Source organism: Sminthopsis crassicaudata, chromosome 2 (genome assembly GCF_048593235.1).
Source record: "Sminthopsis crassicaudata isolate SCR6 chromosome 2, ASM4859323v1, whole genome shotgun sequence".
In the NCBI taxonomy this organism is placed as follows: Eukaryota; Metazoa; Chordata; class Mammalia; order Dasyuromorphia; family Dasyuridae; genus Sminthopsis; species Sminthopsis crassicaudata.
Genome location: NC_133618.1, coordinates 122,062,981 through 122,077,522, shown reverse-complemented (window position 1 = coordinate 122,077,522; position 14,542 = coordinate 122,062,981). Strand labels below are relative to the sequence as shown.

Sequence of the window (14,542 nt, the reverse complement as noted above, 5' to 3'; positions counted from 1 at the left end):
ATATTGTCTTTTACTTATAGGCATAAAACACAATAGCTCTACTTAAAACAGAGAAATTATTGGAGTTTATAATAGTGATATAAATAGTAAATGATTTATTTTATACACACATAAAACATAGATGCCCCTTGCCTTCTTACTTCATTTTGTCCCACACAGAAATATTGCCTTACTTCCTCAAGGAAACACTAGAAAATTCAGAGCTTCATCTTTTTGCAGGACGAAGAAGAGGATGGATTACCTAAGAAAAAGTGGCCAACAGTAGATGCTTCTTATTATGGTGGTAGAGGAGTTGGAGGCATTAAGAGAATGGAGGTATGTATAAACTTTTTTATATTGGTACCCTTGTATAACAAGTTGACTTTTCCAGAGGAATTCATAAGATTCTACCAATAAATAAAAGAACTAGAATGATAGGATCTCAGAAGTTTGAGATTCTGAAAAGCCATATGTGTGCAGAAAAATTCTCCATGATACTTTATGCAGATGTGTAGAAAGGAGTTTATTGTTACATCCTTTAAGGATAAACATGGCCTATAACCTATATCAGATTGCTTTTAGTTTGCTTTCCAAAACAGTAGTAGAAAATGCACTAAATTTAGAAATAAAGGATCTAGGTTAAGGACAAATCACTTAATCTATGTGAGCCTCATTTTCTTATCTGAGAGTATTAGAGAATATATATGACGTCTTCATAGCTCTATTTTCCATGGTCTGTAAATTGGATTTTCACTAAATTTTCTAAATCAAGATTCTCAAAATTTGAGTCCTCACCTTTATACTACAAGACATATCTAGTTTAATAAAAGGAGCACCAAAAGTCATCACAACAATGAACTAATCTTAGATGTGCCAACAAACTAGCTGGGTGACTTCTCTGAGCCTCCATTTCTTTTTTCTCTAAATCTAGCTAGATTTTTTCTGAGGTCCCTTGTAGTGCTGAGTGGTGAGTTTGTAGGATTATATTATTTGATTAAATCAAAGTATAATTTAGTTATTGATGATATAGCAAACTAATAGATCATAGAGATAACAAGGTGTAAGGATGTGGTTCCTGCAAAACAAGAGAAGGGAACAGTTACAATTATTAATCTGTCCTAGACCCAAGAGAGTACCTTTGACCATTGACCTTTGCAGTGTCAACTCTACCTGGCTCGCCTCCTCTGAGGCCTGCCAAAGGTCTCTGGACACGATCTCTTGAATCTATAGTTTAATAACCGGTAGGTAGCGCGCTCAGAACAGCCACGTGTGATCTTAAAAGCCTTTATTATACCTACTCACATAATGCCCTGACTTACTGCCCTGACTTGTTAACTCCTTAGTGAACATCTGGTCTAAAGACCCACGTGTTCACTACCAAACTCCTTACCTCTCGGCTATCCATCAGTTTGGCTCGGCTACCCCAGGTTAGGGAGCCAGGTTAAAGAGAGCGACTGCTGTCTGCAGTGGGCTTCTAAAGGGCCTGTGAGGTCACACACACAGCCAATCAGCGAGAGAGCTGTCACCCATTACATAGCTATCTCAATATGGCCAGGATCCCACCCACAGGACAGTCCTATATCCACAGAGATTACTTCTGGGCAACTCAATCTGCTGTTGCGCTGTGGCACCGCCCATTTAAAGGACCCTTACAACAAAGGGGTATTGAAGATTATTTAGTTTAACCTTCTCAGAAAAGAGAAATGATTTGCCCCAAATCACACATCTGGTAAGAAGAAAACTCAGAATCTTTACCATGATAACATTTCTCAGAAAATATCAAATTGTTAAGTAAATGTGGCAAAAGACAAAATAGTAAAATCAGCCACAGGCTACACTTGTGTTGAGTGTGATATAGAAAGCCTAGATTGTATGGAGACCTACCTAGACATAGTAATTTCTAATAAAATTAATACATTTGAGCTACACTGGTCATGGTTTGGTAGTTGTTATTGTTGTTGAATAACAACAATACTTAACTTAAAAAAAAATGGTTTGTTTTTGTTTTTGTTTTTTTGCCTCCTGCTATCTCCAAGTGGCAGAATAATCTCTATGTATAGACTTTTTATCTATACCCCTTTAAGATTTACAATGTGTTTTCCATACAAAAGTGTTATAGTACTCATATTATTTCCCCATTTTGTAAACAAGGAAATTAGAGAAATAAAATGACTTGTTTGTGATCTCCCAAGCAGTAAAAATGTCAGAGAGCAGTTAGACCTAGAGCTGACTAATTCCAGGACTTTTTCCATAAGGAGAAGACGGACATGTTACCATTCATCTGCTGGACCAGTTCCTTTATCCCTATAACAAGAAGCTTCTAAAGGCAATGTTTGGCCATTTCTGATTCTTTCTTAAGGTTCGATGGGGAGAAAAGGGATCTACAGAAGAAGGAGCCAAGCTAGAGAAGGCCAAGAATGCTCGTGTCAAGATGCCAGAGCAAGAGTATGAATTCCCTGAGCCTCGAAATCTCAATAACAACTTACGCAGGTCTTCATCTACCAGGAAGTGGTATTCACCAATAAAGGTACTATTTCAATTAATGAATAGTACAAGAATAAGAATAATTATGGCTGTTTCATTGGTCCCAGAACTCTGTCTCTTATGGTGATATAGAAACATTTTGTGGAGAGGTGCCTTTCGTGACATCAGCCTTAAGGTTAAAAATTTGTGACAAATAACCTTCATTTATTTGCCCATTATGGATCTACTAGTCAGTAAGTCAATAATCATTTATAATTATATAATTATACATTATGTATTATAATTATATATGATTAATTTATGATTAATATTATATATCATAATAGTATTATTATTAATAGTGGAAGCAGCATCTATATAATAGGAAATAAGAGTCTCATGTTACTCTGTCTCAGTCAGATCATTTCTTGTCCTAGTCATACAATGGAGCGGTAGAAAACACCTTAGACATTACCACCCCCTCATTTTCCACGTGAGGAAAATGAGGCTTACATAGAGAAGAAAAGGATTCACTCAAGGTCACATTGTTATTAAATAGCAGAACTGGGATTTGAATCTAGTATCTCTGACTTTAGGGCAAGTTCCCTTTCTAACAAACCATGATTAAGTTTTATTCTGGACATTGGCAAGACAGAGCACATCCAAAGCAGGCTTCCAGAATGATAAGAAAATTCAAAACCATTCCATTTAACAATGGATGGGTAGAAGGAAATGGAGATAGTTGACACAGAAAAGAGAAGACTCAGGGATGGATATGAAGCCTCTCTTCATTCTTTTGCAGGTTATTATACACATAAAAGGAAACAAATTTATTGTATTGCTCCAAATAAATTGGATTTACTTTTGTCTTTAAACCCTAGTGCCTAGCCCAATACCTGTCCCTTAGTAGACAATTCATAAATGCTGTTGACAAATTGAGTTGTCTTGACTTATGTGTGAATTAGATTTAAATGAAGTAAAGCTACACAAAGTCATTAGTCTCACTGTCTCCTGCAGAGTCATAGAAGTTCAATGGCAAGACAAAACTGAAAAAAACTGGCAATGGCCCAGGATGAAGTGACTTGTCCTTTCTAAATTAAGATCTTTCTCATAAATCTGTTTGTCTGGGGCAGTGCCCAATTAATGACTAAAGACTAGGTAAGAATCAAGAAGAGATAAGGTAGAGGCAATGAGTATGAACACTAAATTCTAGGAGTTTGGAGAAGGGGAGGAGAGATAGAGGCTGCTGGCTTGAGGGGATAAAAAAGACTGACTCTTAAATGATTCTCAGGAAAGCTTGAATTCTGACAATTATACCAATTTAGTTATTCTCTGGACTTCCTCCATCATGACTTTGGTTTGGTTTGGAGTAATGGAGAAGAAAGCTTGATATATATCAGATACATCAGAGGCCTTTACAGTGCCCAAGTAGTGATTATGAAGAGTAAATTTTCTGCACAAAATATGACTCTTCCCAAATTAGAGTACTATAATGAAATATCCCTGACGCCACCCAATATTTTGCATTTTTTTCACTTTAATTTCTACAAATCTACTTCTGTTCTGTCATTATCTTTTTTGTGAGCATGAGAGGGTAGGCAAGTAGAGCATACAAAGGGTAATTTGTGCACACATTCCTAAGGATGTAAAGATAACTTAATAACATAAAAGTAAAAGTTATATCATACCCATGACAAAAGTCAAAGAAACAGTAGTTTTGGAATCAAAAGACCTGTATTTGAATTCAATCTTTGCCATTTACTTCCTATATAATAACTTCTCTGGAACTAAGTTTCCATTCCCCTAAAAATGAGAGGTTTGAACTAGATGATTTCAAAGGCTTCTTCCAAGTCTAAGATTTCATGCCAAGATATACTCTCTTCCTTTCTCTACTCTTTAGAATCTAGCTTTATTCAGAATTTACTAACTTGGATCCTCTCCCACTGAAAACTTTGCCTCATCCCCTTAGTTGTTGGTGCTTATTTCTTTCTCCATAGATTAAATTGTATATTCTTGCTTGTTTCCTCTTCGTATACCCCCAGTAACATGTAAGGTCTTAAAGGACAAGGATTGCTTTTTTGTTCTCTCTTTGTATTCCCAACATCTAGCACAAAGCCTTATAGCAATTGTTCAGCAACTTCTTGTTGTATTGAATTGGATTGGATATTCTCCACACTGATGAAATCACAGTTTCAGACCAAAAATAAAATTAAATTCAAAATGCAGCAAGATAGAGTGGAAAGAATGCTAAGCTTGAATTTGGGTCATGTGTTTATGAATTCTAGCTTTGCCATTTATTAGTTACATAACCATGGGTGATTCATGTAATCTCTTTGAGCCTCAATCTCCTCATCTATAAAATGAAGATAATGGTAAGTGCTCTGCCAATCCATAGATGTGCTGTGAATAAAAGCATTTTATAAACTTTATAATGTAACAAGAGAAGAAATAGGAGATAACATGTCACAAATATCCAGAGGAAACAGTGTCATGAAGGAAAGGGGATGGTCAAATAGTGTCTAATGATATACAGTGGTCAATAAAGTTAAAGGCTGATAAAAGCCCATTGAATTTAGTAATTAAGAAATCATTGATATGTTTGAAAAAGACGACTTAAGTCATGAGGTCAGAAGCCGGATTTCTAGGTGTTGATAAATGAAGGAAAGAATACAACCAAAAATATGAACAACTTTTCCCATATGTTTGCCTATAAAAAGAAAAAAAGGCATAGTACATGGGGATGGTAGAACAGAAGTCTCCTGAAAATGAGGGAAATAAGGATATGTTTGTAAACAGTAGGAAAAGAGGCAGTGGATAAGGAAAGAATTCAAATCAAGTGGGGAGGAGAGATAATGAAAGAGAAATTCCTGGAGCACATGGAAAGGAATTAAGGGAATAAGTATGGATACTTATAATGAAAAAATAGGCTACCTCATTTCATTATGGTAACCCAAAACAGGAGAGGTCAGGAAGAGTAAGGAGAAAGGTTGAAGTGACAAAGGGTGGGAGATTATGATGGTCATAATTTTTTAGAAAGTATGAGGCAAAGTTCTCCCTGTTAATGCAGATCTCAGCTTCTTTATGCCTCCTATGCTTTAATAAATAGTCTTCATGACTTTTTGAGACCAAAAAAGCCATCATATGGTAGCCAACATTCTACTTATAAAATCTCTGCACTTGATTTTCTGTAGGTGACGCAGAATTCTTAAAGATTATATCAGTACTGCATGTGCTCTGGTTATCAACCTGGAAAAGTTTTTAGTAGAGCCTGGTATCAGATCATTCATATAGGACCCGAGAACTACCTTAGTATTGAAAGACACAGCCTAAAAAAAGTCTAGATTTCTTTAACTAGATTCATGAAATATATTTCAGGGAAAGTAAAAATGTTAAGATAAATTGCATGTTAAAAGAAAAAAGACAGATTCCATCATGTCTTATTGGTAGCTCATAAATCATTAAGGGAATTGGAATTTATAATGTTTTTTTAGTTTCATTTTAAAGTATTTAAGGCATTGAACTCTACTTTTACACTCTTACCATTCCAACCTTTGTATTTTTTTAAATCGCATGACCAGGAAGTTTTCCCTTGATGTTGGCTTGAGTTTTCCTTTGCTCAGCTCTTCCCCAGCCCCACTTCATTTATAACACGCCATGTCTCTGATTAAAGAGAGGCAGCTCATTCCCTCTAGGTTTAAAGCAATGCCCAAGTATATGGTCATCCAGTAGATTAAAACCAGGAGAATACTGAATTTAATAAAAATCAATTTGTGATGTTTCCCCCCCCTTCCAACTAAATGTAATATGAAAAAAAAAAAAGTTGATTTGCTACCTAGAAGGACAGGCTATTTATTAGAGGCACAACTAATCACTGCTTATTTATTTAATACAGATTCTGTAAAATTCTCTCATATGATTTTCCCTATATTCTATTTATGTTACCAATATGTTATCTCTGTATGAACTACAAAGGCATTAGCCTCATTTTCAGTCTTGCATATGAATGGCTACAGTAGATGCTCCATATTAAGATGATGTTGAATCCACCAAGGAAACTGAAATGTTGGCAGATAGGTTTGCCAATGCCCAACACATTTTCTCCCCTCTCCAGCAACATATTAGTACAGTGCCAACTCATAACAAAAGAATCCACATTCTTTCAAATGTTCAATAAGTTCATAATTTTATACTTTAATTTTGTATAATTAAAGAGAAAAACTAGTCAGAATAATTTACCATATATCATTATTAAATTCAGATTTTAACTAATAGCTATAGGCCAAAGCCCTGCTCCTACACTACCACATATCTTTAAAACAAAGAATTAGTTCCACTTTTCACCAAGAAAAATTGACAATCTGAAAGTTAGGGAAAAAGCTGTGGTCTGCAGAGGCTCAAAGTAACTGTGAGCCAATATATTCTAATTGATAACTGGAGAAGCATTTCATTTTTAATCTTACCATGGTGTAAGGGGCAAAGGAATAAACATGGCATTAAGAAAACCTTGACTCTAGTTCTGGTTCCATCATTGATTGACTTGCCCAAGATTATACACAAATATTTATTTAGTCAAGGAGCCACAAAAAAGGCATATAATTAGAGCAACTCAATACTAAATTATTGAAATAACTAATTGATAGTCAAAAAGAAACAAGGACAAAATCAATGACATCAATACTTCTTTTTTTTTTAATTTTTTATTTTATTTTATAATTATAACATTTTTTTGACAGTACATATGCATGGGTAATTTTTTACAACATTATCCCTTGCACTTACTTCTATTCAGATTTTTTCCCTTCCTCCCCCAACCCCCTCCCCCAGATGGCAAGCAGTCTTATATATGTTAAATATATTACAGTATAATTTAGATAAAATATATGTGTGTAGAACCGAATTTTTTGTTGCACAGGAAGAATTGGATTCAGAAGGTAAAAATAACAGTTTACATTCATTTCCCAGTGTTCCTTTTCTGGATGTAGCTGGTTCTGTCCATCATTAATCAATTGGAATTGGATTAGCTCTTCTCTATGTTGAAGAAATCCACTTCCATCAGCATACATCCTCGTACAGTATCATTGTTGAAGTGTATAATGATCTTCTGGTTCTGCTCGTTTCACTCAGCATCAGTTGATGTAAGTCTCTCCAAGCCTCTCTGTATTTCTCCTGTTGGTCATTTCTTATAGAACAATAATATTCCATAACATTCATATACCATAGTTTACCCAACCATTCTCCAATTGATGGACATCCGTTCATTTTCCAGTTTCTAGCCACTATGAAAAGGGCTGCCACAAACATTTTGGCACATACAGGACCCTTTCCCTTCTCTAGTAGTTCCTTGGGGTATAAGCCCAGTAGTAGTATGGCTGGGTCAAAGGGTATGCACATTTTGATAACTTTTTGGGCATAATTCCAGATTGCTCTCCAGAATGGTTGGATTCTTTCACAACTCCACCAACAATGCATCAGTGTCCCAGTTTTCCCACAGCCCCTCCAACATTCATCGTTATTTGTTCCTGTCATCTTAGCCAATCTGACAGGTGTGTAATGATACCTCAGAGTTGTCTTAATTTGCATTTCTCTGATCAATAGTGATTTGGAACACTCTTTCATATGAGTGGAAATAGTTTTAATTTCATCATCTGAAAATTGTCTGTTCATATCCTTTGACCATTTATCAATTGGAGAATGGCTTGATTTCTTATAAATTAAAGTCAATTCTCTGTATATTTTGGAGATGAGGCCTTTATCAGAACCTTTAACTGTAAAAATTTTTTCCCAATTTGTTACTTCCCTTCTAATCTTGTTTGCATTAGTTTTGTTTGTGCAGAAACTTTTTAATTTGGTGTAATCAAAATGTTCTATTTTGTGATCAATAATGGTCTCTAGTTCTCCCTTGGACACAAACTCCTTCCTCCTCCACAAGTCTGAGAGGTAAACCATCCCATGTTCCTCCAATTTATTTATGATTTCGTTCTTTATGCCTAAATCTTGGACCCATTTTGATCTAATCTTAGTATGTGGTGTTAAATGTGGGTCCATGCCTAGTTTCTGCCATACTAATTTCCAGTTTTCCCAGCAGTTTTTGTCAAATAATGAATTCTTATCCCAAAATTTGGGATGTTTGGGTTTGTCAAAGATTAGATTGCTATTTTTATTCACTATCTTGTCCTGTGAACCTAACCTATGCCACTGATCAACTAGTCTATTTCTTAGCCAATACCAAATGGTTTTGGTGACTGTTGCTTTATAATATAGTTCTAGATCAGGTACAGCTAGACCACCTTCACTTAATTTTTTTTCGTTTCTTCCCTTGAAATTCTCGACCTTTTGTTGTTCCATATGAATTCTGTTGTTATTTTTTCTAAGTCATTACAATAGTTTCTTGGGAGTCTGATTGGTATAGCACTAAATAAATAGATTAGTTTGGGGAGTATTGTCATCTTTATTATATTCGCTCGGCCTATCCAAGAACATTGAATGTCTTGTCAATTATTTAAATCTGACTTTATTTTTGTGGCAAGTGTTTTGTAATTTTGCTCATATAATTCCTGACTCTCCTTTGGTAGATATATTCCCAAATATTTGATACTATCGACTGTTATTTTGAATGGAATTTCTCTTTGTATCTCTTGCTGTTGGATTGTGTTGGTAATGTATAAAAATCCTGAGGATTTATGTGGATTTATTTTGTATCCTGCCACTTTGCTAAAATTCTGAATTATTTCTAATAGCTTTTTAGCAGAGTCTTTGGGGTTCTCTAAGTATACCATCATGTCATCTGCGAAAAGTGACAATTTGATTTCTTCATTTCCTACTCTAATTCCTTGGATCTCTTTCTCGGCTCTTATTGCCAAGGCTAGAGTTTCTAGTACTATATTGAATAGTAATGGTGATAGTGGGCAACCTTGTTTCACTCCTGATCTTACAGGGAAAGGTTCTAGTTTATCACCATTACATATGATGTTTACTGAAGGTTTTAAATATATGCTCCTTATTATTTTAAGGAATAGTCCATTTATTCCTATACTCTCAAGCGTTTTTAGTAGGAATGGATGTTGGATTTTATCAAATGCCTTTTCTGCATCTATTGAGATGATCATATGGTTTTTATTAATTTGATTATTAATATGGTCAATTATACTAATAGTTTTCCTGATATTAAACCAGCCCTGCATTCCTGGTATAATTCCCACTTGGTCATAGTGTATTATCCTGGGGATGATTTTCTGAAGTCTATTTGCTAATATCTTATTTAATATTTTAGCATCAATATTCATTAAGGAAATTGGTCTAAAGTTTTCTTTCTCAGTTTTCGATCTACCTGGTTTAGGTATCAATCAATACTTCTTTAAATAATTTTATTCATGATTTTAACCAATGAAAATTAAATATCTCACCAGGGAGATCAAAACAACCCAAAAAAAAAACCTTGATAGAATATCCATCATACTTGTCAAACAGATAGAGAAAGCTTCCAAAGGCAATAATAGATTAAAAGATTAACTTAATTGTAAAATTTTATAAAGAAACATGGAAGAATTATTTCATAAACCAAAGAACAACAATAGATCTTAAAGAAAACTTAATGGAATATCCATCTAACTATTCAAAGTCATCCCAAGGTCATTTAAATACAAAAATAGAAGACAAACAGAAATATTAAGATAATTCATAAAAATATTGATAACAATTTTTCAGAAGACAATGGAACCATCACATTCAGACCCTAACATCAGCCTTATATGTGCTTATTGGACTAGAGAGTTGAACTAAATTGCACTAAAGAGAAAATCGGGAAGATACACATAGCTAAAATTATAGAGAAGATATCCATGCTAGAAGTGACACAGTTATGAATGTGATATGGGGTAGGTATACAAAACATCTGAAGGAGGAGAAAAAGCGAAAGACTTTTTAAAAAATTTAACTTTATTAAGATCCATAAAAGGCAGCTGAGAGAACATCAATAATGACCAACCTATATTATAAGTGAACTCTACCATGTATATATAAGTTAATGAAAGTCAGGAGGACCTAAGTTCAAATCTGGTTTCAGACACTTTAACACTTCTTAGCTGTGTAACCCTGGCAAGTCACTTAACTCCTCAGGAAAAAAAAATTAAAAAGAAAGCAAGCTAGATTAATGAAAGTGATATATCCCCAAGTTCAGGTTATCCTTGATAAGGGAAGAAGCAGGCTTTTGCAATTGACAGAACAACGGACCATATCATAATTTCTTCATAATTGGTTAATGATATAGATTACTGTTGATTATTTTAAAAAGTATTTGAGCCAGTAAAGCAAAATACCACATAAAAAGTTTTTTTCCCCAATAAGGTTTCATTTCATCTATACATTAAAATCATTCAAGATTCCTCCGATGATATGACAGAAATGACCCTGTTCAATGGCCATAATCATAATGATCAAGTTTGGTAATGAAATAAGAAAATAATTACTCGGGGGCAGCTAGATGGCACAGTGGATAGAACACCAGCCCTGAATTCAGGAGGACCCGAGTTCAAATCTGATCTCAGACACTTAACACTTCCTAGCTGTGTGACCCTGGGCAAGTCACTTAACCCCAGTCTCAGAGGAAAAAAAAATTAAAATTAAAAAAAAAGAAGGAAAGAAAATAATTACTCACCAAAAGGGTCTTCTTCTGTGATGTAGGAAATTTAGCAGAAAATCAACTTCAAAAAGGCATATTCTGTGAATGACAGAAGTGCTCACAAAATGCTTTTATTTGCAGATGACATTGTGCTGATTGCATCAAGACCCAAAACATTGCAGAACCTCCTGAAAGGGACCTATAAAAAATGTAATAACTCAAAAGGAGTTTCACCTGCCATTCACACAGAAAAGATCAAGTAAATGAAAGCTATCTATGGTCCATATGACAACACTTATTTCGATGAATAAGCTGTAGAACTTATCTGTCAATATGCACATATACACATAAATGATAATTGCGTATTTGATGGACAGTACAGATATATACTTTGAGTCTGGAATTGAACAAAAGGAAGAGAGGGGGCTGATTTCCCTTCAGAAAATTACAAACCTTTAAAATGATCCCATGTGTCTTATGAAAAAATGCCCCATCTTTTTTATTATCTGTCATTTTATATTTGTGAAGCTGATGTTTGTATTTAGATATATGTTATTGTTAATATTTCACATTTATATTTAACCCTGTTGAATATCATTTTAGACATTTGGGCAGGGTTCAAGTATCGCCTCTAACACATACTGGATTTGTGAACCCAAGTAAATCACTCAATCTCTAAATGCCTTAGATGAGAGATGTCAAAAGATCAGCCTGCTGGCAATATGCTTGAGTGCCTCCCAGTCAGATAAAAATGTAATTAGGAAAAATCTAAGAAAATAAAAATAAAATAAAACCTACATAATGATATTTTGTAGTTTATTAGGAAAATATGCAACCAACAGGGATCCATTTCTCTTTGAGACAACTCTCTGACTAAAATTTTCAGAGAAAGTGGTGACCTGCATTTGGAAGAAAAAAATTTCCTCATCTAAACGTATACTCCATCATGGAAATTTTAGAACTAGTCACTATCGCAAACATTTAATTTACTACTGTACAAACCAAATGAGGAAAATTATACTGAAAGAAGTATCAAACGCTTGAGGAAATCTGAAAGTCTTTCAAAATACTACTAAATGCTTCTGGAAGTTCCCTGTTAAGAGAGAACAGAGACAGTATACTTAGCAAGGAAAGGTTTAACTTACAAAAGCTAAATAATATTTAATAAGTGTGTTGCAGAATCACAAACCATGAGATATATGTGAGAGAGATTTCTGAGATAAATTATTTTAATTCTCCTTTTAAAGATGATGAAACAATTATTTTAATTCTCCTTTTAAAGATGATGAAACTAAGGAAGGAAAATGACCTTTTCAAAATTACATAGCAAATTAGTGGCAAAGTCTAGAGTTTTTCAGCACAATACATTTCCAATATATGATGTTGTCATTATGTTATACTTCCCAATTCCCTTTCTTTCCACTGCCATGATAGTCTGCCTGAATTCTGAAGACCTAGATCAAAATTGTGGTACTTCCTGCCTGTATGATCCTGGAAAAATCATCTAACCTTGCTAGGTCTCAGTTTCTTCATTTGTAAAATGAGTAGATAGGATTAAATAAGATCCCAGGTTTCTTCCATTCCCTAAACAAACAGACCTACTTTTTATTAAAGTACATTTTTTTTACTGAGAAAGCTCTATGAAAAAAAAATTATATGTGCACACATACACACACATATATATATATATACATCTATGTAATATTAATGATAGAATATCACATATACATTTATTATACCACATAATATATACATATGGAGAATATTGTGTGTATATATACATGTGTGTATATATGCAGCTGTGTGTGTGTACACATAATACACATACATATACACACATACATAAGAAGCAGTGAAGTAGTGCAGCAGATAGAGTGGTGTCCCAAGTGGACCTGAGTTCAAATTGAACATCAGACCCTGAGTGACCCTGGACAATTATTTAACCTTGCTTGCCTCTGTTTACTCGTCCATATGAGCTGGAGAAAAATGATCAAACATTCCAACATCTTTGCAAAGAAAAACCCAAAAGAGGTTTTAAAGAGCTAGACATGATTGAAAAATTAACAGTAAAAAAACAGTATTTATATATACAGAAAAATAACTATTCTGAATCAGACTTTCCGAGACAATATCTTTATATTATTTCCGGATTTAAAATGTACAGATCCACAGGTTTAGAAATGCATTGCCCTAAGTAGTACAAGAAAAATTGAGTGCAGGAAATACTTGCAATTTTAGCAGATTCTTCTGATTTACTTTCAAAACTTTGCCAAGTAATATATTTGACCAGTCTGAATCTGAATAGGTCATGACCTTCTCATCTTTCAAAATCTAGTTTAACTGCTACCTTATTGTAAGGTAGCCTATCCTATGTCTGGGGCATTTAAAAATATGTGGCAGGATTTCTTCTAATCCTTCTATGAAGAAATTCAAAATGCTGCCAACCTCTGGGATGTAGTGGTTTATTAGTATGGCTGAAGAGAAATTAGAATATGTAGCTATTTGCCAAAAGGGCCTAGGGACACAGAATTATGAAAGAATTGCCAGCCTATTGAAAGATTTATATTCCTCTATAGCTACTGGTTATTGAAATTCATTGAAGCCTAGCACCCAAGCAATAAATTGGTCATAAAAAAAAACCTAATGTTTTGTAATGCTAACTAAAGAAAGTCTTCTTGAATAGGGTAACAGTTAAACTAGGTTTTGAAAGTTGAAAAAAAATTTAATAGTTCAAGTAAAGGGGGCAGAGGAAGCATAAGAGAGAATAAAACAAAGTTGAGGAAATTTATAAGGAATATATACATACATATATTCATACATATATAAGTATAAGCAAAGGCATGGAGGTGAGAAAGTAAGTTTAGAATGAGAAAAAGTATAGTCTAGTTTTTTAGTACAGGATATGTGAATAATATAAAAAAGGGTGATAAAAGAAAGTAGCACAACATTGAGAAGAGGCTTTAAAATGTCAGGTTAAAGAGTTTGAAAGGAGACAATGGTATATAGCCAATCAGTAGCCTCAAAATCAGAAAACAGGTTAAAATCCCACCTCTGATACCAATTATAAATGGCCTTAGATAAATCTATTCATTTTTTTTGATCCTTTTTGAATTTCATGTGAAAAAAAAATAGAGTAGGACAAGATGATTTCTAAGTTTTAATTGTCATTTCTCACGAGTTTAATTATCAATCTGTATGTAGATGACTCTCTCTGTCATCCCCATATATCTAACCAGTTGCCAAATATTGCCATTTCTTCCAATGCAACATTTCTCACATCCAACTCCCTTTTCTCTTTATAATCATACTATAATCATGACCTCTTGCCTTGCTTATTGCCATGAGCCCCTCATTGGTCTTCCTACCATCAAATCTCTCCTTACTTTCATCCACCCTCCCCAAAACTGCTAAGATAATGTTTTTTAAGCTGAAATATGACTATGTTGCTCTGGGGATTCCCTATTGCCTCTAGAAAAGAAAAAG

General features: G+C 34.1%; 1 protein-coding gene across 1 annotated transcript in view; it reads left to right on the top strand.

The window, feature by feature from the left end:
• Positions 1 to 14,542, top strand: part of ANTXR1 (ANTXR cell adhesion molecule 1) — a 288,623-nt gene that overhangs the window by 202,542 nt on the left and 71,539 nt on the right. The window contains exons 15-16 of the mRNA XM_074287148.1: positions 220 to 315; positions 2,339 to 2,506. Of these exons, the coding sequence (XP_074143249.1) occupies positions 220 to 315; positions 2,339 to 2,506 (264 nt within the window). The remainder of the gene's footprint in view (positions 1 to 219; positions 316 to 2,338; positions 2,507 to 14,542) is intronic.